Raw genomic sequence first — 25,831 nt, 5'->3', positions numbered from 1 at the left:
CATATCTATAGTAATATAAGTAAAGGCTAAAAAAAAAAAAAATCCCCAACAGAATAAAAGAGTTAATATAAGTTCCTTAAAGATCAGCATGGTCTTTTAAGTTTAAAATCTCTATCATTCTACTTTAATTCTATTTTTGCTCTTACTAAAATATTCCCATATAGTACTTGTGATAGCAAAGGGAATACAGTATCTGATGACCCATTCATATTTCCTTTTAGTTATTTTCAAGTGGCTTCTCTTCATGGGATATAAACTTAGTCGAAGTAAAAGAAAGGGCATTGTATCTAAGCATTAAATGCATATATTTACTTATATATTCATATTGCACATAGGGTCAATAAATGGCTATAAATGATTGTGATATGCTTATATTATAAAGTTGCTGTGTATTTTTAGGTTGCTCTGAGATCAACTGTCTATTTAATAAAATCATTAAATCAACAGACTCTCACTAATTTATACTTCTGTCTTTAACTTAAATGATATGTTATATGTTGTCCTCATTAAAGAAGATTTTAATCTAAGGGTTGCTAAAATAATAAATAAATAAACCATTAGATCAGTGATGGCTAACCTTTTGAGCTCGGCGTGTCAGCATTTTGAAAAACCCTAACTTAACTCTGGTGCCATGTCACATATAGAAATTTTTTGATATTTGCAACCATAGTAAAACAGAGACTTATAATTTTGATATTTATTTTATATATTTAAATGCCATTTAACAAAGAAAAATCAACCCAAAAATGAGTTCGTGTGTCACCTCTGACACGCGTGTCATAGGTTCGCCATCACTGCATTAGATTGCGATGGATGTCAACATCTATGTCAGCAAAAGCATAGTTTTAAATACACTAATTTAATAAAATAATAATATACTATTAATTGAGCTTTTTTCATGACCAGATATCAATAAATCTAATTACAAATTGGAATAAAAGTTAGTAACTTGTGAGAACAACTTAATTTTAGAAATTCTACTGTTTAGTTTTATCAAATTAGTATTTGAATGCAATTAATGACTATTAATTAATGATTGCAGATAATCACAAAAAAGAATAGTTTTACATCTTAATAAACTGGACTCTTCTCTGTGTTAGGATTGACAACTTTTAGCAGTAATATAGTACTTTCTAAAACTTTAAATATGCAAAAAGAAAAATCTTGAAAGAAACTAATGTCCAATATTTGACTGGACAGGAAACTAAGACTTAATTCTCGGGAATATATGGGGCAAACTTAATTGTTATAACTCAAGTTTCTTGGGTTTATCAGTCTATTGTAGTGATTAATAGTATGGAATTAATTTTATTTGCAACATTTTGGTGACTTTCTTACCTAGAGAGCATGCCCAGAGGTGTAACATTAAGTGATCCCATCAGCATTGCCAGGGCCATCCCTGGTGCTTCCCGTTCTATTACTTCTTTTGTGGCCTGTAATTAAAGATTAAATAGCAGACTGAGTGAAACTAGCCAAAAAGAAGGAATGCAGAGTAGTAAAATTAACTTCAATGTAAGTATAAACCATGCTTTTCCTAAACCACACTTTGTAGTTCTTCAGACTTTTTTTTTTTTTTTTAAGGCAGCAAGACTCAGTTCTTTGGGACCACTGAATAAAAGCCGAGGACCAGGACATCCAGGGAACTTTTACATTAGCAGACCTTTCTCATATCTTACAATTCTGAAGTATTTGATAAAAGTCTCATCTCGCCTAATAACCTAAATTTTAAGAGAAAGTCCCAGATTGCTATAAGGACTCAATAGATTTCTAAGGGTAAGAAATTTGGGTAAATTTATTTTTGTCTATTACTCTTAAAATAATTAGTCCCTCCCTGAAGCCCTGCGATCATTTTGTATCTCTCCTAGCTCTGTACTTTTATGATATAATTAAAAGGAACTCAAGAAGTCATCAGTCAACTTTTCCCATGTATTGGGTAGAAAAAAACCCTCTAGGTTCCATATCTTCAATATGAATTACCATCTACTTTGAAAATAATAAAAGTGATAGGCTTTATTTATATAACAAGTTTTAAGATAGAACATTTTTAAGACAAGTGTGTTTAAACCTGGAATAAGCTAATGAAGGAGATAGGAATATTTCATTTTCTAAAGGTAAATCAAATTAGGTATATATTATTCTGTGATGGTAAAGATATGACTTAGGTTAAAACTTGAGAGTGAAATATATGATTTAATTAATTCCTAATCCTCTGTTTTTATAAATATAGCTTACAATACTTGGGGGCAGTACAAAAGTGAAACTTGCAAAACAAAGTGTTCCAATAAATAAGAAAAATGCAAATGCAATAAAAAGTAAATTATGGAGAAAGGTTTATATTTCAATATTTCATTAGAAGTAGAGAGATAGTCTTAGATTGTAGCTCTGGGAAAAATGTAGAATGAGGACTGGGCAAAGCAGTTAATATGCACCGAGTATGTGTTAGAGATGTCAGTCAACTTTTAAGATTAATTGTTAGTTAATCCCTTATAACTATACAGAATAAAGGACGACTAGAATTGATGTCATCTACTAGTCTACTGAATCCCAGCATAATTCAATACTTTACAATGGCAGACATTTAAAGGAAACTAATATACCAAAATATTTTTCAATAAATTGTGCTTTAAAAATAGAGGGTCAACAGATAGGAGAAAGGAAATTCTTAAATTCCTAAATTTAGAAGTTAATTACTTTCATTTAAATGTATAGCTAAAAATTGTCAAGCTAGCATTATCAGAATCTATCTTCTGTTTTCCAAATTCAATCTGTCTGGTATGATTTTGAGGTCTCTTGAGAAGAAACACTATTTCCATGTTATAAGGATGTATTCCAAAGTACAGTAGCATAGTTTATTTAAAGATAAGGGAAAATACCAACGTGTAGCTGAGAGAAGTCTTTCATTTAAACAAATACTTTAAAGCACAGCACTTATCCATCTCCACATTAGTTATTAAACAGCTATGTACTAGGTTGTATTCTATGCATTGATGTTGCACTAATGAAAACAAACTTATAAGAGTTTGTGTAAACTCACTGTTACCTGGTACATAAAAAACTCAATAGGCAAATTATATTTGAGAATTACCTAAAAAATATGCAAGTCATTAAATTTTCTACATACTCTTAAAATATGCAATTGAATTTGGTCAGATCACAGTGGTTTACCTTGATAGCCTCATCTCACTTTTCAAAGAATCATTTTACTGGACTTTGCTTTTGTGGCATGCAATTGAAGCCAATGAAATGGCTCAGTGCGACTCATACTTACATCACAAAGTATCTGAGGCCACTGTTCACTACATTGCATTGTGATCCTATTTAAGAGAATCTATAGAGAAATTTCCTCTTAAGTGTCACAACTAAGAATGGGTCTTTTTCTGCGCTACTAGTTTGTTTTTAAATTATGATGCTTGTGAATTAAGTTATCCTTTAGAAAAGAGGAAAATTTGTGGATACTGTTTTAATATGCTTCCTGAACACAACCGAATTGCATCTTATTGTTCCTTGCCCTATTTTTTCACATTTATCTTGTTAGAAGTTGTGTTCTATGTGTTTGGATAAACCATCTTAATTATTTTTAGTGTATTAATAAATATATGAATGATAGATGGATAGATTAATGAATTTTTTATACAAAGGTCTTCATCTTTTTCCAAACATAATTTAGGGAGGACAGTTAATTCTTTCTGAAGACTTTTTAGAGCAGTGGTTCTCAACCTTCCTAATGCCGTGATCATTTAATACAGTTCCTCATGTTGTGGTGACCCCCAATTTCATTGTTACAAATTGAACATAATTAAAGCATAGTGATTAATCACAAAATAATATGTAATTATATATGTGTTTTCCGATGGTCTTAGGTGACCCCTGTGAAAGGGTTGTTCGACCCCCAAAGGGGTCGTGACCCACAGGTTGAGAACTGCTGTTTTAGAGAATTTGGGCTTATAGACACAATTTTTGTATATTTTAGAACAGAACAGAAAAGGAAATTATATACTATGGTGATGTCACTAAAAGGCACCGGCGCTCACGGTAGTGATGGGGAGATCGTCAGACTTTCTCTAGGACTAGACAAAAAGCAACTTTTCAATAGAGTATCCCTAAGTAATGCCCAAATATGGTCTTTCTTACATCTAGTCAAATACATCTTTTCTATGAACCATCAGAACCTTCTATTTCTTTTTTCTTTTTCCTCTTTTTTAAAAATATATTTTATTGATTTTTTACAGGGAGGAAGGGAGAGAGATAGAGAGTTAGAAACATCGATCAGCTGCCTCCTGCACACGCCCTACTGGGTATGTGCTCGTAACCAAGGTACATGCCCTTGACCGGAATCAAACCTGGGACCCTTCAATCCGCAGGCCGACGCTCTACCCACCAAGCCAAACTGTCTAGGGCTCTTTTTCCTCTTAAGCTGTTTGGTATAGCAGTAAAATCATCATCTGTGAGATCAGACAATGCCACTACATATTTAAGGTAGATGAGAATAAGGGCTGGCTATATTGCAGCACCTAGCACAATATCCAACATATACTATATGTATTCAATAAATTTTTGTTGAATAAAAGAATTAATGAGTAAATGAACCAATATACTTGAAACTTGGCTTTATCACCTAATTGTTCTGTGCATTACAACAAAATGTTTAACTTTTCTGAGCTTTAGTGTACTTATGAATAAAATGAATATAATTGTAAAACATATCTACATCTTATGAGAAGCAAATGATATAAGTAAATCACCTATCACAGAGTAGATAGTCAATACATGTCAATTCTCTCTGTGCTTCTACCTTCCAATTCGCCTTACATCCTTGCAGGTTTGATCTCACCAGTTAGAGAACAGGAATAATACAAAAAACCAGAAGCCAAACCTAGAGACAGTGGTTGAGAACCAAAGGTGAAGGAAAAGAGAATGGAGAGCAAGAACTTAAATCTTAGAATGTTGACAAGTGGGGGGCAGGAAGCAGAACACTGAAATAGTGGAATCTAAAGAGAACAAGAGGTCAAATGAAGTGGAAATTGGAAGAAGTGTAGGAGGGCAAGAGCTGGTGAAGGCACAATTAGAAGGAAAAGAGAAGAGAATAAAACAGGAAAAAGTGATCTAAATTATTTAAAAATCCAAACGGCAGCATAGTTTTAACAATGTAGCTTTATCCTTTCAATCATATATACTAGTATGCTATAGATATTGAAGATTATATGTGCCTTTATTGTCCAAGTACTAATAGATATCATTCATTATTAATAGATTATTCATAATTAATGGAAAAAAGGATGCCATTACAACTTTAAAACCATTTTTCTTAATTAGCTTAATGTTTCTACTTTCTCATACATTAATTTGATTGCTAATTTTTTTTCCTTGAGCAATAGTAGAAATTTATATTTCTACTTCAGATATGAACTTTTCTGAACTAGTAGTGTCTAAAATAATGATGTTTAATTAGATTTAGCAATTCCCTGTTAATAAGACATTTTATCTTTAACTTCTAAATACTTTCTAAACTATAAAAATTCAATCTCCTATGGAAACTTGTTTACTGTGATCTTATTTTTTTATCCTTGACACTTTGAAGATAACATTTAAGTCAGAAAGATGCTTCAAAGACTGCTCAAGTTCCAAAAAAAGAGTGTCATCAACAATAATTCGATAGGCAGGGAACTTGTCAATGAAATTGAGTTCCATTTTTAACTTCACAGAAAAAAAAATGACCTTAAAAAATGTTATTGCTAAAAAGCAGTCATGTTTAAATAAGTGCAGGACACATAGCAGCTACATGTCAATGGGTAGAAATTTCTTATATTCCTGGTGATTGTGAAAAATCACTTTTACTTACTTTATAGATATTTATTAACAAACCATAATTTGTATTAATATTTACATGCTTGTTACTCAACTATGTAGGTTTAATAAAATATCCTCCTAACAATTACTACAGTGCTCTCTGCTCTTTGTTCTTAAGTAACAAAGAATATCTTTGAAACAACATCTAATGGCTACTAATAATGTAAAGCTATCAAGGTAGGATCGGTTAGAGGAGTAGTTTTCTAACAGTAATGTGCATCTGAGTCTTCAAGAGGCCTTGAACAACACTGATTGCTGAGACCTTGACTCAGAATGTCTGATTGGAGTCTCAAAATATGCATTTATAACAGATTATGCTTGTGATGATGGTCAGAGGACCACACTTTGAAAAACACACTGCGGATAGACGTAATGAGGTTGATTCATGATAATGTGTACTACTTGATCTAATCTTCATGATCACCTTATAATATTCAACTTTGTAAAGTAGACTGAAATAAATGTTAGGATATTTCATAAGAGCAAAATGTAGACCTAGTGAGGAGATAAATTTGGTAAAAATAAGCAGTATAATGCCATCCAATTAAATTTTCCTTACTCTATTCATTAAAGGGCAAACATATTAATTTTATTTTACACTTTAAAAAGAGGTTATAATAAACTAACAGTTTAGAGCCTGACCCTTTAAGTATACTATGGTACAGAGAAGCTATTTTTAATACATTTTTTTCCTCAGGACTACAAAGACATGATATATAAAATTTAAATGTATGACTATCTCCTAAGTATGCTCAAGGAATACTAGATATAAATCATCTTTCTCCTCTCATTTAAGAAACAGAGCATAATGAAATAAGAGACACATTATTATAAGGGCAGCTTTAAATTTAATTTAATTAATTAAACGTTCATTTGTAGATTTTGTAATTTTGTATTAGTTGCAAACACCTTTCAAACAATCATAACACATCACTGTCTCACAACAGTGTGACTAAAGCAGTTAGACATACGCAACAAGCAGATGAAGATGCTACCCAGGATAATGGTAGTTATCCCAGTTTTACTTGGAAGATATGATCTGGTTGATAATGTTTTAGGCTTCTTAAATATTTACATCTTCTTCCACTCCTGGAAGAAGCAGGAAGCTTTTCAAAATGGATATACTTTATTTTGTTTTTCAAAGTTGTACAATATTTAATATCTGGTTATGATAAGAGATCAAGGGAGACTGTATAATTATAGAGAGAAAGCAAGAAAAAAAGAGTAAAAATTTAAGTACTGTAGCCAACTTCATCTTTTATTCCATTTAGTGAACACGTTGCAGTGAGCACGAGATGCTGAGTTAAGTCTACTGTTTCTCCAGTTCACCTCAGTTCCCATGAGCATCACTGAGTTAACATATCAGTGTTCTAAGTAAGGTTCTGATGTTCAAAGGTAAGTATTTCTTATATAACATGGCCTCTAAAACAAGCCAAGCAATTTATCTGATTCAACAAAAGGATTTATTTCAATGTTAGAGTAAAAACAAATTGTTGGGTTACTGAGAATATGTCTTTCTATAATAATACTACATCACAGTTACTTTACCTATGAAAAATCTCATCCTCTTTGCTAACATTTAGATCCCAACCTCTGCGAAATAACTAACTTGAGTATACAGTGATGAATACTCCTTAGCTTAAAAACATTTTTCTTTACCCGGTTACTTTTCACATTGTTTTCCTTCTTTATCTAAAAATTAATTTAATTAATTATCACACATATATACACACATATTTTTATGCATGGAATTTTGGGCTGATATCTTAGAATCAAGATTTGTAATTTAAGATCTGAGGATCCCAGACTCTTGCAGAACCTCCAGACGACGGTGCTCAGAGTAAGGTAGGTCACTATCCAAAAAAAGTCTATGTCACCTTCAAGTTTGAGATTTATTTATTTATTTATTTATTTATTTTTTAAATATATTTTATTGATTTTTTACAGAGAGGAAGGGAGAGAGATAGAGAGTTAGAAACATCGATGAGAGAGAAACATCGATCAGCTGCCTCCTGCACATCCCCCACTGGGGATGTGCCCACAACCCAGGTACATGCCCTTGACCGGAATCGAACCTGGGACCCTTCAGTCCGCAGGCTGACGCTCTATCCACCGAGCCAAACCGGTTTCGGCTCAAGTTTGAGATTTAAAAGAAGTCAAAATAGAGTCCATCCTTGAGCAACAACAACAAATTGCACTTCATAAAACTAAGGTTAATGTATGTGTGTATGTGTGTGCACATATGTACACATGTTCTAGGACTGGAATTGAGTTCTCAGGCTGGGGCTATAGGCTGAAGAGTTGACTTTATTAGGGTACTGGTGGGACTGAGGAGGAAGAAATTGGCTGCCCATTACCTAGTCAAAATGGGTGGAAATAAACATCCCTACTAACACATAAATAAACATACACATGCATGCATTTATAACATTTTCTCTTTCGATGCTACCTTAATGTTCATTTTAGCTGAATGATATGATCTGTTCTAGAAACTGTACCCTTAAGTATGGCTCAAGATATGCAAGAACCAAACTAAATTCACAAGAATACCCAATAAAGGATATTTAACAATTCAGGTTTATAAAACAAACCTAAAGATTTGATAACCAAGCAATATTATTTTATATTAAGATAATTATGAACAGTGTTAACTCAGGTCATGTCTTCACAGAATAAAAATCAAGTATCTAAGAGCAGAGGGTACCCAAAGCAGGAACCTTGAGTGGAGCAAATGGAAACTGCCCTTTTGTTCAACACTAATAGGAAGGGCAAAGTTCTATACTAACAAAATTTGCTTCTAGGGAAAGAAGAGATAACAAAAAAATAGGTGGGGATGTGGGGGGTGGAGGGGATGACAACACTAGATTATGTCACATCCTAGTTTCCAAAAGTTCTTCTTCTTTTATTAATGTAGATTGACCAGAAGCTATCAGACATTTTGTAATTTTCTCTGAATAATTTTCATATATCTCAGCTTCCGCAAATTCTGTTTTGTAAACCTTTTTATATTACAAAATGATAGTCTATATAAGGAATATTTTCCTTAATCTTCTTGACCTGTCTGACTGCCAGCAGCAATGACAAGAAAACATCAGAGAGAAACAGTACTGTTTCAAAAGGATGGAATTAAAAAAATATATATATGGCTATTAATTTTCAGTATCTCAAAATAAATCTGGCCTAAATAAATCAAGGCAAATGTAGTTCTATTCTTAAAGTTATTCATAAAACTGTTCTTGTGTCATCACAGAGGTAGTCAGAAAGCTAAATAAATAGGAATTAATAGAAATCCAAAATATTAGTCTGTTAAAAGCAGTAAAGCTTATATAAAACAAATGCCTAATGTTATGGCTCATCATAACAGAAAAGTAATCTCAAAATTACTCAGGTGCTACCTCAGAACAATATATTTTGAATTTAATATGATATATTCTGAACATAAATCTTTAAAGATAAAAGGGCACTGTTTTTGATTAAACTATGGATAACTATGACATGAGGCTCAAAAATGAGTGAGTTTGAATCCTGACATATTAAGATTGTTCTATGGATTGTGCTCAAGATTTTCCAAAGTTTTTCAACTAAGTGTAATAGTAAAATTATTATAAGTGAGAGGCCAAATTATGTAAGAATAAAAATTTTAATATATTATTTTTACATTAAAAATATACTATTTTTATTATGTGATGAACATTTAAAAAATTGGTCTCCAAATCATTAAAGTGAGAAGGTAGGTAGCATTAGAAAAATTTAAAGTATTGAATACATTAGGAAGAGAAAATAATACAATCTTAGATATTTAATTCACTTTTTGAAACATAATTATTTTATTTAAATATTAGTAAATTAAGAAAGTCAAGTATGATTACTAGATTTAAAGTACATAAAGTATATAACACACTTAGGAATTAATTCTTTCTGTATCTAAATCAAATCTATATATATAAAACCCTAAGCAACCAGACTGGATGACTGGCCAGTAGCCATGACATGCACTGACCACCAGGGGGTAGACACTCAATGCATAGGCATGGAAACATGGAACAGACTGATGAATTTCACAGGGAAGTGAGTAGGAGGGAGGGTGGAAAGAGATGAACAAATCCGTGCACTGGGCTTCTAGTTCCTATATAAGTGATTTGTCCTTCTTTGGTTACTTTAAAAATCATTGCCTTTATTCTTTCTTTTTGAGGCTATGATGAATGTACTTTGGTATTTCTCATTTCATTCTCCATACCTATGTTTCTCTTATATTCCCATTAAATCATCTCTCTATGTAATTTTTCCAATATGAATTGGAAAAATAGTAATTTCCTCAGATAGATATTTCAGTGTGTGAATTCTCTCTTCTGCTGGTCTAATCTGCTGTTTTATCTGTTCATCGATTTTTTAGACTTGCATTTTCTTATTTCTAAGAATCCCATTCCCCCCAAAATTGCTCATTCATAAATGATGATCTCTTATGTCTTTATTTTTGTTAGTCTCTCTTTGTTCTTTTGGACATTTCACCATAGGTAGGTTAAACATATATCCTGGCTTGCCAGGGATAGTTTAATGTGTTTCTGTTGTGTCTGCTAAACCTGTCTGGTATAGCATTTGTCCTAAACAAAAGTTCCCCAGTATGAACAATAAATGACAACAGTCATCTAATTCTTAAATGACATTTGTATTTGACAGTTCTAGCAGTTGTCATGTTTTTCAGTCCATCTACTGAATAATGGTTTTGCTTTGCTGACTTGTGATTGGTAAGTTTTAGTAGTACATTCATTACTTGATCTTAATCTGTTGAGAATACTGCTGAATTAAACTGGGGAAAATGTCCTTTGGAGAAATATTATTTCTGTTTCACTGTCAGTTTCCACTTCAGCCTCCAACAGGTTCTCAGTCTCAGGGAGTCCCAGGATGAACTTTACACACTGCTGCTAATCCAAGGATAAGTGTCTCACCAGCAGTGCTGCTAGTCATCTATCCCAGGGCACCTTCTGTCTCTCCCAAGTCTTGGCTTCCTATAGTTGTGGCTAATGTTCCCTGCTGCTCTGACTTCCAACTCATGGTATTTTGGGGGAGAATGTGAATCTAAATACTGACAGTGTCTGTCATTTTACAGGGTATGCCTCAGAGGATCTGTCCTTTTACTGGGTTAAGTTTTTCTATAGTGGGAAGGTTTTTCAAAGTACCAAATCAATGATTATTTTAGACCATACCTCTTTGTAAACTGCTTTATTCCTTTATGAAATGGATGTCTTTTATATAATTACACTGACATTTTTCACACATTGCAGACTGCCCTACAGAGAGATGATACCAATTTATCTTCTAAACAATAATGTGCTTTTCACACAAACCTTGCCTATTCCAGGCAATCTCAATTTTAAAGTTATTTAATTGGTGTGTACAAAACAACAGAATATTTTTAAAGGTACATTTATTACCAATTATAACAAGTACATATTTAAAAGCAACTTACAACTTTTCGGTTGCAAATTGTCTGTTTATATCCTTTGCCTACTTTCTATACTGTTCTTCCTATTGAATTATAAGAAAACTTTATATATTGAAAATATTAAACTGTTGGCAGTTAAATCTATTGCAAATATTCACTTTTAAGTTTGACATTTGTAATAATTTTTGCTTAGCTGATATTTCCATGAAGAAGTTTTAAATTGCTTATATAGGAGGTCCTATAAGTATTTTTATTGTATTTTCTGAGTTTCATGTCTCAACTAGAAAGGTTTCTCTTACCTAGAGATCATAAGCATAACCTATTAATTTAAAAATCATAAACTTATAGTTTTTTATGTTAAATGTTTAGTCCATGTATAGTTTAATTTTTTTGCATGATCAATCTTCTCGACCAAAACGGATATCCAATTTTCTGAATACCTTTTACTGAATAATCCTTCTTTCCTCCAATGTCTGGAAATGTCATATTTATAATGTATTAAATTCCAATTTTATACATATTGAGATGAATAAAACATCATTTGGTTGGATTTATCTCTAACTTTGTTTTCATGTAATGTGCCAAATGTTTAATTACAGTGCCTTATATTATGTTTTTACATCTGACTGGATAAAGCCCTCTCATTGTTTAACTTAAAAAAAATTACTACATATTTTCTTAGATCTGTTCTTTTAAAATGACATTTAGATTCAACTTTGTATACTCTCCCCAAAATCAATTGGGAATTATACCAGATTTATCAATCAATTTAAGGAAAATCGACAATTTCACAGAAATATTTGCATCTAAGAACATGGCATGACTTCCTAATCATTCAAACAATATTGTATGTCCTTTAATAAAGTTTTGTTTATTCAAAGCTGGCAAAATTCTTGTTTATTCTTAGGCATTATAAAGTTTCCTTTCTTTTTTTCTATTGCAAAGAAGACATTTTTCCATTATATTTTCTAGTGGGTTGTTCCTAATTTAAGTAATACTATTCTATAGTTATTTAAAAAAGAAAATACTCTTGTATTTAGCCGCCATTAAAAACTTTTCTGGATTCTAATACTTTTTCAATTGATTCTTTTGGATTTTCTAGGTGAATAATGTCTATAAAAAAAAGGGTTTACAACTTTTTTTAAAAAAATGCTAACGTTCTTCATCTTCCAAAACATTGATAGGCAGTGCTATGTTACCAAAAGCTAACTGTACTCATTCTCTAGGTCACAAATAGGCAACTAGCTTTGCCACTATCTTAGGTAGCAATCAATACATCTTTGAAGTGATGCTACTCGGAATTTTCTGACTCAGTGGCTTTATTCTCTTAAGGAATGCATACACAAACCAATTCAAATACAGTAATTGTCCCATCTAAAAATAACAACTGGAACTCAATTAATTTCCTCCAGAAAATTTCCTTCTTATTCATACAGATGCAATATTTTAAGTCCTTTCTTCCTTCCCTCTCCCCACTCTTGCTTTTAACATACACATACACATACACATACACATACACATACACATACACATACACATACACATACACATACACATACAGAGACACACACACTGTGTTTCATTTTTTCTTCCTGAGCTAAAAAGAACTTTATTCATGACTAAGTGTATAAATTTTGTGGAAAGTAAAACTCGTGAAATCTGAAACAAAAAAGAAGGAAGATGGAGTTTTAAATTAAAACAAAAAAAAAGGCCAATGCCATTATTCAGTCTAGACTGTTACCAATCTTCCTACAGATTATACATAAAGATTTCCATCAATTTATTCATATTCAACTAATGATATCTATTCTTCTACAAGTTTGAATACTAAAGATGAATTTGGACATTATTTTGAATTCAATTTTAATTACTGAGTAGAATTCTATTTATTTTTCATTGCTCAGATTTTGTATTTCAGTCACACACACACGTTTTTGAAAGCTGGCTCTGAAAACTATCCTCTGCAATCTTCATACCCAGTTGGTAAAAAAGTGCTATAAATTTTATCCAGAGAGAGCCATCTATCCCTCTCTAATCTTGCCTGCATTTAGGTCTCAACATCTTTTGTTTGAATAGCCCAATAACCTGACTGGTGTTATAACTAAGTTTACTCTCATTCAACCCATTCTCTACTCTGCTGCCAAAGTGGTCTTTCTGAATTTCAAACATCATTAAATTCAATGCTATTTAACATCTTTCAAAAAATCTTAATTTCTTTCCACAGGAAAATCCAATTGCCTTTTATATGACACAGAGAGTCTCCATAATTTGACCCTATCTACATCTCTAGGTTCTCTCTTTGCCACTTCCATCTCCAAACCCAGTCTGCAGCCTGACTGATCTACTGGAAGAGTTAAGATTTCAGCCATTGTGCCTTTATAGAATTGATAAATTCTTCACAGTAGATTAATAAATATTGGCTTATTTCTACAATGGATTACTGTATGATAATGAGAATGAACAACTACATATAATGATATTAATTGATTTTACAAAACATAATATTGAGCAAGAGATCCAGACACAAAAGATTACATACTATATGGTTTCATTTATATAAAGTTCAGTAAAAAAAAACCTATAATACTAAAAGTCAGAAGAGTAGTTACTTTTGACAGTTGGGCTGTAACTGAAAGGGAGCACAAGAAAGTCCTCTGGGATGCTCTTAACATTCTGGTGTCTTGATTTGGAAGGCGCTGTTTACGTGAGTATATGTTCGTTTTTTGAAAATCCATTGTTATAACTATACTGTTAGTGTGTTTTTTGTAAATTTAAGTGAAAGATAAATAATACAAATAACAATAACAAAAACAGTTCCAGTATCACTGCTTTGAAATTTTTTCTAATTCCCTCAGGCAAACTTTATATCTTGCTTCTATCACACACACAACACTACTATATTCATGAGCATGTCATATTTTATTTATCTAACTAGAGGCCTGGTGCATGAATTTGTGTACCGGTAGGGTCTCTCAGCCTGGCTTGCGCCCTCTTGCAATCCAGGACCCCTCAGGGGATGTTCAACTGCCGGCTTCTGCCTGATCCCCACAGGCCAGGCCTAGGAACCCCACTGGTGCACAAATTCGTGCATCCGACCTCTAGTATGCATTTAAGATCTTGGTTAATCTCTTCCCCCCACCCCGCGTCCCCTCCCCACTGAGGTTCATCAGTCTGTTCCATGTTTCCATGCATGTGCTTTGAGCGTCTGCCCCCTGGTGGTCAGTGCGTATCATAGCTACTGGTTGAACAGTCAAAAGGTTGTTTAGGCTTTTATATACTGGTATATAGACTAGAGGCCCGGTACGCAAAATTCATGCACTGGGGGGGAGGGGTTCCCTCAGCCTGGACTGCACCCTCTTGCAGTTCAGGACCCCTCGGGGGATGTCCGACTGCCGGCTTGTGGCTGGATGGCCTTGTGCTGCTGCACAGCCTATTGTTTGAGCTTCAGCAGCTGCTGCACGTGCACAGGCTGGGTCACCATAGTCTGTCCTGTGAACACCATCGAGTAGGTGAGTCAAGAGCAGAGGCAGGCTCACCCCCGAGTTCCCTATGCTTCCCTGAGTCACTGAGTTATTCAGACTGACTGCCTTGTACAGAGAACAGCACTGGGATCGGGCTTAAGCCAGCAGTCGGACATCCCTCTCGCAGTCTGGGACCCCTCAGGGGATGTAGCAGTACACCAAGTGGCAGGCGGCCAGGGAGGAGCCTGAAACAGGGTTGGGCGCCGTGCTGCTCACGATCATCCTGGCCCACTGTGACTGCTGCCACCATTTGGTAGTGCTGCCGTGGAGTTGGGAGAGGCTCCCACTGTGGCAGCTGTGCTTGCCAGCCATGAGCCTGGTTTCTGGCTGAGTGGCCCTGCCCCTGTGGGAGCACACTGACCATCAGGGGGCAGCTCCTGTATTGAGCATCTGCCCTGTAGTGGTCAGTGCACATCATAGCAACCGGTCGTTCTGGTCGTTCCGCCGTAACAGTCGTTTAGGCTTTTATTATATAGATTCTTTCTATTTACTACCTATAATGTAACTTCCCAGAATGCTAAGATCATAACTTTCTGTCCATGTGTTCCCAGGTCCCAGCACAGTGCAGTTACTGAGTGAGTGTGTGTGTGTGTGTGTGTGTGTGTGTATACTAGAGGCCCGGTGCACAAAAATTTGTGCACTCGGGGGGGAAGGGGGGCTCCCTCAGCCTGGCCTGTGCGCTCTTGCAGTCTGGGACCCCTCAGGAGATAACGCCCTGCTGGCTTAGGCCTGCTCCCAGGTGGCAGAGGGCAGGCCCAATCCCTAGGTGCAGCCCCTGGTCGGGCTCAGAGCAGGGCCGATTGGGGTGTTGGGGCGCCGCCCACTGTCATGCACAGAGCAGGGCGGATCCGGAGGTTGCGATGCCACCCCCAGTCACGCTCAGGGTAGGGCCGATTGGGGGGTTGGGGCACCGCCCCCTGTCACACTCAAGGCAGGGTCAATGGGGAGTTTGCGGTGCCACCCCCTGTCACGCACAGAGCAGGGCCAATCCGGGGGTTGGGGCGTTGCCCCCTGTCACGCACAGAGCTGGGCCCATCAGGGGGTTGGGGCGCCGCCACTCTCACACTCAGGGCAGGGCCAATGGGGAGGTTATTGCTCTACCCTGTCACACATAGAGCAGGGCCCGGGGGGTGGGGGGGGTTGGAGCGCCGCACCCTGTCACACACAGAGCAGGGCCGATCAGGGGATTGGGGCGCCGCACCCTGTCACACACAGAGCCACAGGGCGATCAGAGGTTGGGGAGCTCCCCCGTATCAGGCACAGAGCAGGGCTGATCAGGAGGTTGGGGCGCCTTCCCCTGTCACAAACAGAGTAGGGCGGATAGGGAGGTTGTGGCCCTGCACCCTGTCACGCACAGAGCTGCAGGGCAATCAGGGGGTTTGGGCGCTGCCCCCTGTCACGCTGATCCCAGTGCTGGGAGGCATATTACCCTTTTACTATATAGGATAGAGGCCTGGTGCATGGGTGGGGCTGGCTGGTTTGCCCTGAAGGGTGTCCTGGATCAGGGTGGGGGACCCCACTGGGGTGCCTGGCCAGCCTGGGTGAGGGGATGATGGCTGTTTGCAGCTGGTCACACACCATTCAGGGTGGGGGTCCCCACTGGGGTGCTTGGCCAGCCTGGGTGAGGGGCTGAGGGCTGTTTGCAGCTGGTCACACACCCTTCAGGGTGGGGGTCCCCACTGGGGTGCCTGGCCAGTCTGGGTGAGGGGCTGAGCGCTGTTTTCAGGCTGGCGGGTGACGGAAGCTCCCAACCGCTCCTTTTTTTCTTTTAATTCTGGGCCAGCTTTAGCTCTGAGGCTCCAGCTCTTAGGCCTCTGCTGCTGAAAGTAGGTATCTGGTTTGTTTCGGTTCGAAACAATGTATAACTCCAGCTCTGACTCCAGCTCTGAGATCCCACCTCGCTGAAAGCTGGTTTCTGGGTGTTTTTTTTAGCTTCATTATTTGTTAAAATGTATCAAACTCCAGGCTCAGAGGCCTGCCAGGCAGGCGGGGAATGTTGGAGTCCTCCGTCACTGAAGCAAGCAAGCCTCATGTTAGTTTCAAGCTGCCTGGCTGCCGGCCGCCATCTTGGCTGACAGTTAATTTGCATATCGCCCTGATTAGCCAATGGGAAGGGTAGCGGCCGTACGCCAATTACCATGTTTCTCTTTTATTAGATAGGATAGCAGTAATATGCAAATGAGGTCAAGACTCTGTGATGGTCAGGACCAGCTCAGGAGGAGGGGCTGAGCACGGCCCTGAGCCTGAGAGAACAACATGCAGGCACAGCCTGGAGCCTGAGAGATCAACACAGAGGGGTGCCTTGCTCCAAGCCTCAGACGCAGCTGGGGGCAGGCCCCCAGCGGACACACACACACAGTGTGCCTGCTCACAACCTCTGTGGTGGGGCTGGGGGCAGGCCCCCAGAGGACACACATACACACATACACACACACACACACACACACACACACACACACGGCGCCTGCTTGGAGCCTACGTGGCCGAGGTCACCTGTCAGGGCTGCGAGGTGAGAGGAAAGCCTAGCCTGACACATGTACCAGTGCCCAGGAGGTGCTTGGGTCCCTTGGTCTGATGGGTTTTCTCCAGGGAAGTCTTCTGGTTGCTTCTCTGGTCCTGGTCAAGGGAAGGAGCCAGGGGTGGGGGGAAACGAGGCCAGTCCAATCTGGATTTTCCAATTGTTCTTGGCTGTGTGTTTGCTGCAGAGGCTGGTGGGAGGAAGTTCTCTGCACAAAGGCAGGAAGGCAGAGGAGCTCTGTGGCAAAGGCGAAGGCACAGCGGTCCTGAGACAGCCCGAGGGTCTGCAGCACAGAGCGCTGGGCAGGGCAGCCACCGCAGGGGCTGTCCCCAGCACCTCTCACCCCTCTGAGGGCATCAACTCGGGATGTCACAAATGGGGAAACAGACCCAAACAGAGTTTAGACCTGCCCAGGTCACATAAAGGCTTCCAATTCAGTTCCCTTTCCACTCTTCTTCAGATTCACAACCATTGACTGAACACTTTCAAGTTCCTAGAAGGTGGTAATCTCTCACCAACTGTGGTTTTAAGAGGGTTCCCATTTAGATGTATGCCTTTACACAGCTTTCTCGAAGAGGCACTTACATGCCATACAACTCACCCACAGCAAGCATACTGTTTGATGCGTGAATTTCCACAGCAGCTCAACCACCGACAAAAACCATTTTCAAGCTTCCATCACACTGTTTGCCCATCTGCAGTCAACCTCACCCCAGCCCCAGGCAACCACAGATCGGCTTTCTGTCTCTGCAATTTTGTATTTTCTAGAAATCTCCACCTTCAATATAAAAAAAAAAAAAGGTGAAAAAAACCCCACAAGAATGCTGCTGTCCTCAGGCCTAGAAAGGGGAAGACAACTGAGGGCAAAAAGATATCTCCGTGAAGAGCCTACAGTGCGGGGCCCGGCCCCTCCTGCTTCAACTCCCAGATGAACAAAGTGAGGGTCAGAGAGGCCTGGGGTGTGGTTCAGTCTTTTCAACCCATGCCTGCATCCCAGATGCTAATGACAGTGGCAGCAGTGATGGTACTACTCAGGGCCCGGCCGGCCCCACCCCAGTGGACACACACACACACACACACACACACGGGGCGCCTGCTCCAAGCCTCCGTGGTGCGGCTGAGGGCAGGCCCCCAGTGGAGACACACACACACACACACACACACAGACACACACACACACACACACACACACACAGAGACACACGGCGCCTGCTTCGAGCCTCTGCAGCCAGACTGCGGCTTAGGCCCGCTCCCCATGTCAGTAGGACATCCCCTGAGGGCTCCCGGACAGTGAAAGGGGGAAGGCTGGGCCGAGGGACCCCCACCCCCTAGTGCACAAATTTATATTTATTAACTCTAGTTAATATATAAATGAGGATTTCTTAATTTCTGTTCTATTAACATTTGGGCCAGAGGATTCTTTGTTGTAGGGGCTGCCTAGTACATTGTAGGATATTTAGAAGCTTTTCTGGCCTCTAATAAAAAGATGTCAGTAGCACCCCGCCAGTTGTGACAACCAAAAACATCATCAGGCACTGTGAAATAGTCCCTGGGGACGAAAAATGCTCTTGATTGAGAATCATTTACATAAATAAATGTTTCTGTGGAAAAATACAAGCCAAGTGTTATACAATTCACTTATCCATGTTAGTGGAGACTAAAAAAATATGAGGAAAGTTAAGCTCTGCCTGTCAGAACATGTTTATAAAATGCTTTAAATTCCTAGATAATCAAATATAATTCACATTAACTGCATGCCAGAACATTGTTTTCATTGGAATTCTTATGATGCAGAAAACTAATTTGTGCCAAATAATTTGCAAATAGAACTATATATTTAGTATTTTTTAAAAAATCACTGCTAATAGTAGCTATGTGGATTCAGTGTCCTAATTATAAATTATTTTCTAAGGTTTGTTATTTATGAACAAACCATTCATTCTAAAATATTAAGATTCAATATTTTTCTATCCATAAAGTATTATCATATATATTGCATAAGAAAAGGTTAGAAAATAAACTATTGTGCATCAGCTATTAAAAAGACTTGCAAAGGGTGTAAGTACTTGTTAGAAAATAATGTGTTTGTATTTTATTAACTGCATACCTTTGATTCAGAATGTGTTTTGAGCTTAACAGCGGTTGTAAGAGGATGGGTAATGAAATAACTGAGTACTATTATATTAATGGAATTTGAGAAAAGAGAAAACCAATTGGTATATATTTATGTGTCAAATAAACTAGTTAAAAATCTACTGACTTTGCCAAAAGTATTTTCTGGCAAGTAATTCCTTAAACTTCTCTTTGAAATTAGAATCTGTCTTTAAGAACAGGTTACTGAGCCAAAAGAAAACTGAACAAAGAAAACAGGCATTTTATAAAAGAAGAAAAAAAGTGGGCAAACATAAGAAAAATGTTTCATCTCATTATTAGTCTACAATATGCCAATAAAGGCATACAATTTTCATCTATCAAATTGGTAAGATCAAAAATGATAATAGATTTGCAGTCTCACAAACTGATATGAATATATAAATTTGCACATGTATTGCAGAGGACAATGTTGACTCTTTTTAAAAAAACATATTTTATTGATTTTTTTCAGAGAGGAAGGGAGAGGGACAGAGAGTTAGAAACATCAATGAGAGAGAAACATTGATCAGCTGCCTCCTGCACACCCCCTACTGGGGATGTGCCCGCAACCAAGGTACATGCCCTTGACCGGAATCGAACCTGGGACCTTTCAGTCTGCAGGCCGATGCTCTATCCACTGAGCCAAACCGGTTAGGGCCAATGTTGACTCTTTATTCTATTTTAAGAAATATTGCTAAAGTGATAATCAGAGATGTATTTGACAATTTATATAAAGGTAATGTTTATAATAGGAAATAAGAACCTAAATAATTAATGACAAGAAAATTAAGTTAGTTATAGCTTATTTATACTCTGTAGTGATTGACAGATCCCTTTTATTTTTGTAGAACAGTTATTACATGGAAAAAGCTTAATTTATATAAAAAGGAGAATGATTAAGAGCAAGGGCCCTGGAGTAAGACTACCTATTTCAAATTCTAGTCCTATTATCTTCTACTAGCTCTATGATCTAGGTTAACTCACAATTTAATCTTTCTAAATATAATTTCATATCTGTTAAGTGGTACCTATTGTATATGTTTTTTGTAAGGATTAAATGAGATATTACATAACCTGTCACACAGTAAGTGCACAATAAATTTCAGAAGCTATAGTAATAATTGAGATGGTTTTATTAAGAAACTCAAACTTATACTTATGGATTCTTAATTGTGGAAATTAATCAATTATTCCTAGCTAATAAGTTGAGATTATTGGTGGGTTTTGTTTACTTCATAAATAAATCTATATTCATAAAATAGGAGTTTTTAAAAAGCTAGTAATAAAAGGCAAGATAAGTAGCAAAAACCATTTTCCTTCTCCTAAATGAGCATATACTTTTCAGTTAAAATCTCATCTTTAACATTATGTCACATTAAAAAGATCATCATTTTATGCTCTTATTGGAAACCTATGATACATGCTAACTGCTGTGATCCTAAAATTCCAACAATAGGAGTAGAATGGAAATTTAAAGATAGACCTTGTTAATACAATAGAAACTCTCTACAGATGACTTTATTTTTTAATTAGCAACCATCATGAAAAGCAGAATATCTCAAAAGGCTCTCTGCCTTTTAACCATCTCACAAGATTGACTTTATTTTAAACCAGAGACATTGAGTTGGGATGAGAAAACAATATACTTATAAGAGATGTTTTTTTTCAGAATATTTGTTTAAATCTTTATAATGGTACTAGTGGCCTGGTGCACAAAACTTGTGCACATTAAAAGGGAATTAATTAGAGGAAATATTTTAATATTGCTATTTGCCCTTTATAATAGAAGTGTCAATGATGAAAGAAAATTAGTAAAATGCATATGAAAATCTTACTCCTGCCAGAGTCTGGGGCGCACCGTGGGACCCAGAGTCAAGTCTCCGCTCACCCGTGTGCGCCTTGAAATTGCGCGAGACCCAGACCCGGCTGGCCCCAACCCCGTCAAGCCCCGCAGGGCCGGGGGCACAGCTTCAGATCCCCTGGCCGGGAGTCGGGCAGGGGGCACAGCCTCAGGTCCCCCGTCAAGCCCCGCTGGGCAGGGGGCATAGCCTCAGGTCTCCTGGCCTGGCGCTGGGTGGGGAGGCGTGGCCTCAGGTCCCCTGGCCTGGCGCCAGGTGGGGGGCATGGCCTCAGGTCCCCTGGCCTGGTCTCCAGTCCCCCGACCCCAGTGTGAGGGTGCAAGGACCATTTGCATATTAGCTCTTTATTATATAGGATTATTACCTCTGATTGCAAAATAAATATGCACACATCTACTACTGTAATATGGATTTGAACAAATGAAAAATATTGATTACTGAACATCTGAGATGTTTTAATGCTGCTGATATGAACAGAAAATATCTCTATCTCTTCAAAAGTATTAAATACTAGAGGCCCGGTGCACAGATTCGTGCACTGGTGTGGTCCCTCAGCTTGGCCTGCACCCTCTTGCAATCCAGGACCTCTCTGGGGATGTCAGACTGCTGGTTTCGGCCCCCAAGGATGTGTAGTGCACCCAGTGGCAGGCGGCCGGGGAGGAGCCCAAGCTGGAACCAGGCACCACTCCACTCCTGATCATCACGGCCCTGCTGTGCCTGCTGCAGCTGCCTCCACTAGGTAGTGTTGCCACGGAGGTGGGAGAGGCTCATGCCAACACAGCAGGGCTTGCCAGCTGTGAGCCCGGCTACTGGCTGAGTGGCGCTCCCTCTGTGGGAGTGCATTAACCACCAGGGGGCAGCTCCTGCATTGAGCATCTACCCCTGATGGTCAGTGCTCTTCATAGTGACCAGTTGACTGGTCATTTGGTTGTTCAGTTGCTTAGGCTTTTATATATATAGATGGTAAGAAATTTAAAAGCATTCAGAGATAAATACAAAATGTTTGGGAGTTCTTTGTATTTTATAAATATCCAAATGTCTAACAAATGAATTTTACATGAAATGATTTTGATGTTAAAGACTATTAAATATATAAAAAGCTTTAAACCAAATAATTTCCATACCTGAGGCAATTGATTTTTCCCTCAATAATCTCTCTCTCACTCCACCACACCTCTTGTGCCACAGGTACAATGTGTGAGTTTTTGCCAGCAAAAGTAAAACATTTGAGGATAGAAGAGCAAAGGAGAGAGGAAGAGATTAGGGGATTTAGAGACTGGTTATTAGTGCCTGTTCCTGTCACTGTCTACGTTAAAAACTGAAGGAGTGAAACTACCTCCATAAAATGTTTGTGGAAGGAAGCTACTGCATCTTCCTTTGCAAGGTTCTGAATATGTCTTACTGTTCTTCAGGAGATAAAGGGCGGGGAATGGGGGAGAGAAAGAAAAAAAAAATTAGATGACAACTTGTATGTTAGGAGTAGTTACCTATAAAGAATCTCAAGATTGCAAGGAAATTTACAGGATTTTGTTATTAAATTTAAAAAGGACTTGAAGACTAATAAGGGAATGATACAGAGATATTGCCTTTCCTGGTTAACTTTCACAAAAATACAGTATACAATTCTATTTTCAATTTAGCATTCCTCAAAATAAAAATAAGATTTCAGAGATCACAAAAAAGTATATTATGAATAAACAAGTTTAATAGAATGATGCTATTCCTTTATCCCCAGATCTTATACTTTAAAATATCTGCATAATCTTTTCTTGCATTAAAAATGTTTTTCAGAATGAATACAAGCAAAAATGTTAAAAATTATTAAGAAAACAATTTAAATCTGGATGTAATTTCTATTTTAGTGCTTCTTTTCTGACACAAGCATTTTGATCTTTTTGTAGCTGTGCTGTTAAAAAATAAATAACCAGTAGGCTATCAGGAGATGGGAGGATAAATAGGTTCCTAAAACTTACTTTAGTGTAGCACTTTAAAGAGATTCCTTTAGAAAAGTAAGTGTGAAGCAGTGAGCAATAGGAATAAAGCTAACTGCTCTCAAATTTAAAGGCACACATAAATTTAAGGACAAATGCATTTTTAGTTCAAATGACTAATTAAAAAAATCCATCATAAAAACTAACGAAGATGACTGAACTTTATGACATCAGGAATTCAAATGAGCTTTAGTTGATAGTAAGAATAAATTAAATCCCCAAACATTTTCAAATATATAGTTACTAGTGGCCTGGTGCATGAAATTCGTGCACAGAGGGGAGGTTCCCTCAGCCCAGCCTGCACCCTCTCCAATCAGGGACATCCCTCTCGCAATCTGGGACCACTGGCTCCTAACCTCTCATCTGCCTGCCTGCCTGATTGCCCCTAACTGCCACTGCCTGCCTGCCTGATTGCCCCTAACCCCCTGCCTGCCTGACTGATTATCCCTAACCTCTCTGCCTGCCTGCCTGATCGCCCCTAACTGCCCTTCCCTGCCGCATGATCTCGCTCCCAACTGCCCTCCTCTGCTGGCCTGATTGCCCCTAATTGCCTCTGCTTGCGTGATCACCCTTATCTGCCCTCCCCTGCTGGTCTGATCTCACCCCCAACTGCCCTCCCCTGCTGGCCAACTTGGTCTGATTGGTTGGTTTCTATGCCAGTCAGCGTCAGAAGCTCTGCCTCCTAGGTAGCCATTGGCTCCTCGTAGTTCACAGATTTGATTCTGATTGGTCGGTTTCTATGCCAGTCAGCATCTCCAGGCCTATCTCTGGGCCTGATCAGAGAGGCGGGGCTGATCAGCAGTCCCCGCTGAGGCCCGGAGAAAAAGAGAGGCATAGCTCCTGGCAAAGCCTGGAGAGAAAGTGAGAGGCAATGGCTGATCACCAGCTGCCACAGAGGCTGCGGATCAGACCCTGCCTCTCTCTCCAGGCCTCTCTCCAGGCCTGATCCGCAGCCCCCTCGGCAGTCAGTGCTGGGTCACCACGGCAACCAAACACTGACTGCAGGACTGACTTCCAGTATTCGGTTGAACCTTTGGTCAGTCATTATGGACCCTGGATTTTTATATATTAGGATACTTTAGAGTGGAAATCCTTATTGTGCTTATAATTAGATTAAAAAATAACCTCCTAAATATTAGTTATCTATCTCTAGCCAATCTCTACTCTTCCACTATCAAACTAAAAACACTGGTTTCAGGTAATGCTGTTTATTAACAGCTACCAACAAAAATCACTAATTTGTCACTGAATGCTCTAGGTTTTAAAACTAAGAGATTCTTATTGGCATTTAAAATATCACCAGAGTCATTCAGCTGTGATAAGGCATTACAGGTAATAAAGAAGACATTCTTAGTCCTGATTCAATGATGCTTACAAGAGGTGAAAGAATGTCCTTATATACAATCACTCTGACTTAGAACATTCTTCCTAAAGAATTAAAATAACAAAATTTTGTAGATATTAGAAATGTATTTTTTGTTAAAAGGTTTTTCCCTTCTCTCAGGATGTAAGCTCCTTGAAAGAGAAGCCTTATCTTTGTGTATCAATTCCTAATAGACTACATAGCATAGAGCAAGCCTTTTAAAATAGGTTCTAATAGAATAATTGTATGTAATGAAATAACTTCTCACCTATACATATAGAATAGTACAAGTTTATGTACCACCTTGGGAGATTTGAGAAGACAGCCACTCAATTTTCTGTGTTTTGAGAGGTTACATGAGGAAGCTTGGCTGAGAAAGACTCAATAGAGTATGTAAAATCACCCAAGAAATTGAGATAACAAGTGAAAACATTACCTAGTAATGGACTGAAAGTCTTCTCTCCCAAATCCATTATTATTGCATATTTAAATACTCCAGTTTTAAAGTCCTTGAAGACAATTACCAATTTTTCCCAACTTTTGTAACCCCTGTAAGGTCTAGGACACTATGCTACACGGTTCAATTTAACAAACATTGTGCCTTAACAGTGGATTAAAACACACACACTCACACACACTCAATACCTAAACCATATCTCCAACTCATTATGTCAGAGGGTTGGGCCCAGGACTTTTTATTATTATTATTTTTTAAGTTTTTAAAAAATATTTTTGATTTTTAGAAAGAGAGAAAGAGAGAAAGACAAAAACATCGATGTAAGAACCAAACACTGATCAGCTGTCTCCTGCACATACCCTATCAGGGTTTGAGTCCGTCATCTGAGCATGTGCCCTGCATGTGCCCTGACTGGGAATCAAACTAGCAACTTTTTGATGCAAGGAACAATGTCCAACCAACCGAGCCACCCAGCCAGGGCAGGTCCAGGAATAGTTTTAGAAAAATCTTTATAGGTAGAAGGCTGGGTATCCAAGATTACTCAATTGAAATAAATTCCTATTCCAGTTGCTAGTTTCTATAAATACACCCTGGTTGCCTCATTCAGTCCCATTATCTTCATTTAAACCTTGCCTTTCAAAAGCCTCCCCCTCTTCTCTTCTTTAAAAGTCCACATTACTCTATTTCAAAGACATGCCA

The 25,831-nt window shown here is 38.1% G+C and overlaps 1 protein-coding gene across 16 annotated transcripts in view; it reads right to left on the bottom strand.

The window, feature by feature from the left end:
* The window catches only part of GPHN (gephyrin), a 439,201-nt gene that overhangs the window by 196,293 nt on the left and 217,077 nt on the right, over positions 1-25,831 (bottom strand). For 15 of the 16 annotated variants that reach the window (XM_036310162.1, XM_036310186.1, XM_036310177.1 and 12 more), the window contains one exon: positions 1,339-1,433. The exons of the other annotated variant lie outside the window; for it this stretch is intronic. In XM_036310162.1, coding sequence (XP_036166055.1) covers positions 1,339-1,433 — 95 coding nt within the window. The remainder of the gene's footprint in view (positions 1-1,338; positions 1,434-25,831) is intronic. 16 annotated transcript variants of the gene reach the window in all.

Source organism: Myotis myotis, unplaced genomic scaffold (assembly GCF_014108235.1).
Source record: "Myotis myotis isolate mMyoMyo1 unplaced genomic scaffold, mMyoMyo1.p scaffold_m19_p_1, whole genome shotgun sequence".
NCBI classification, from domain to species: domain Eukaryota; kingdom Metazoa; phylum Chordata; class Mammalia; order Chiroptera; family Vespertilionidae; genus Myotis; species Myotis myotis.
This window is presented reverse-complemented; position numbering and strand designations above follow the sequence as displayed.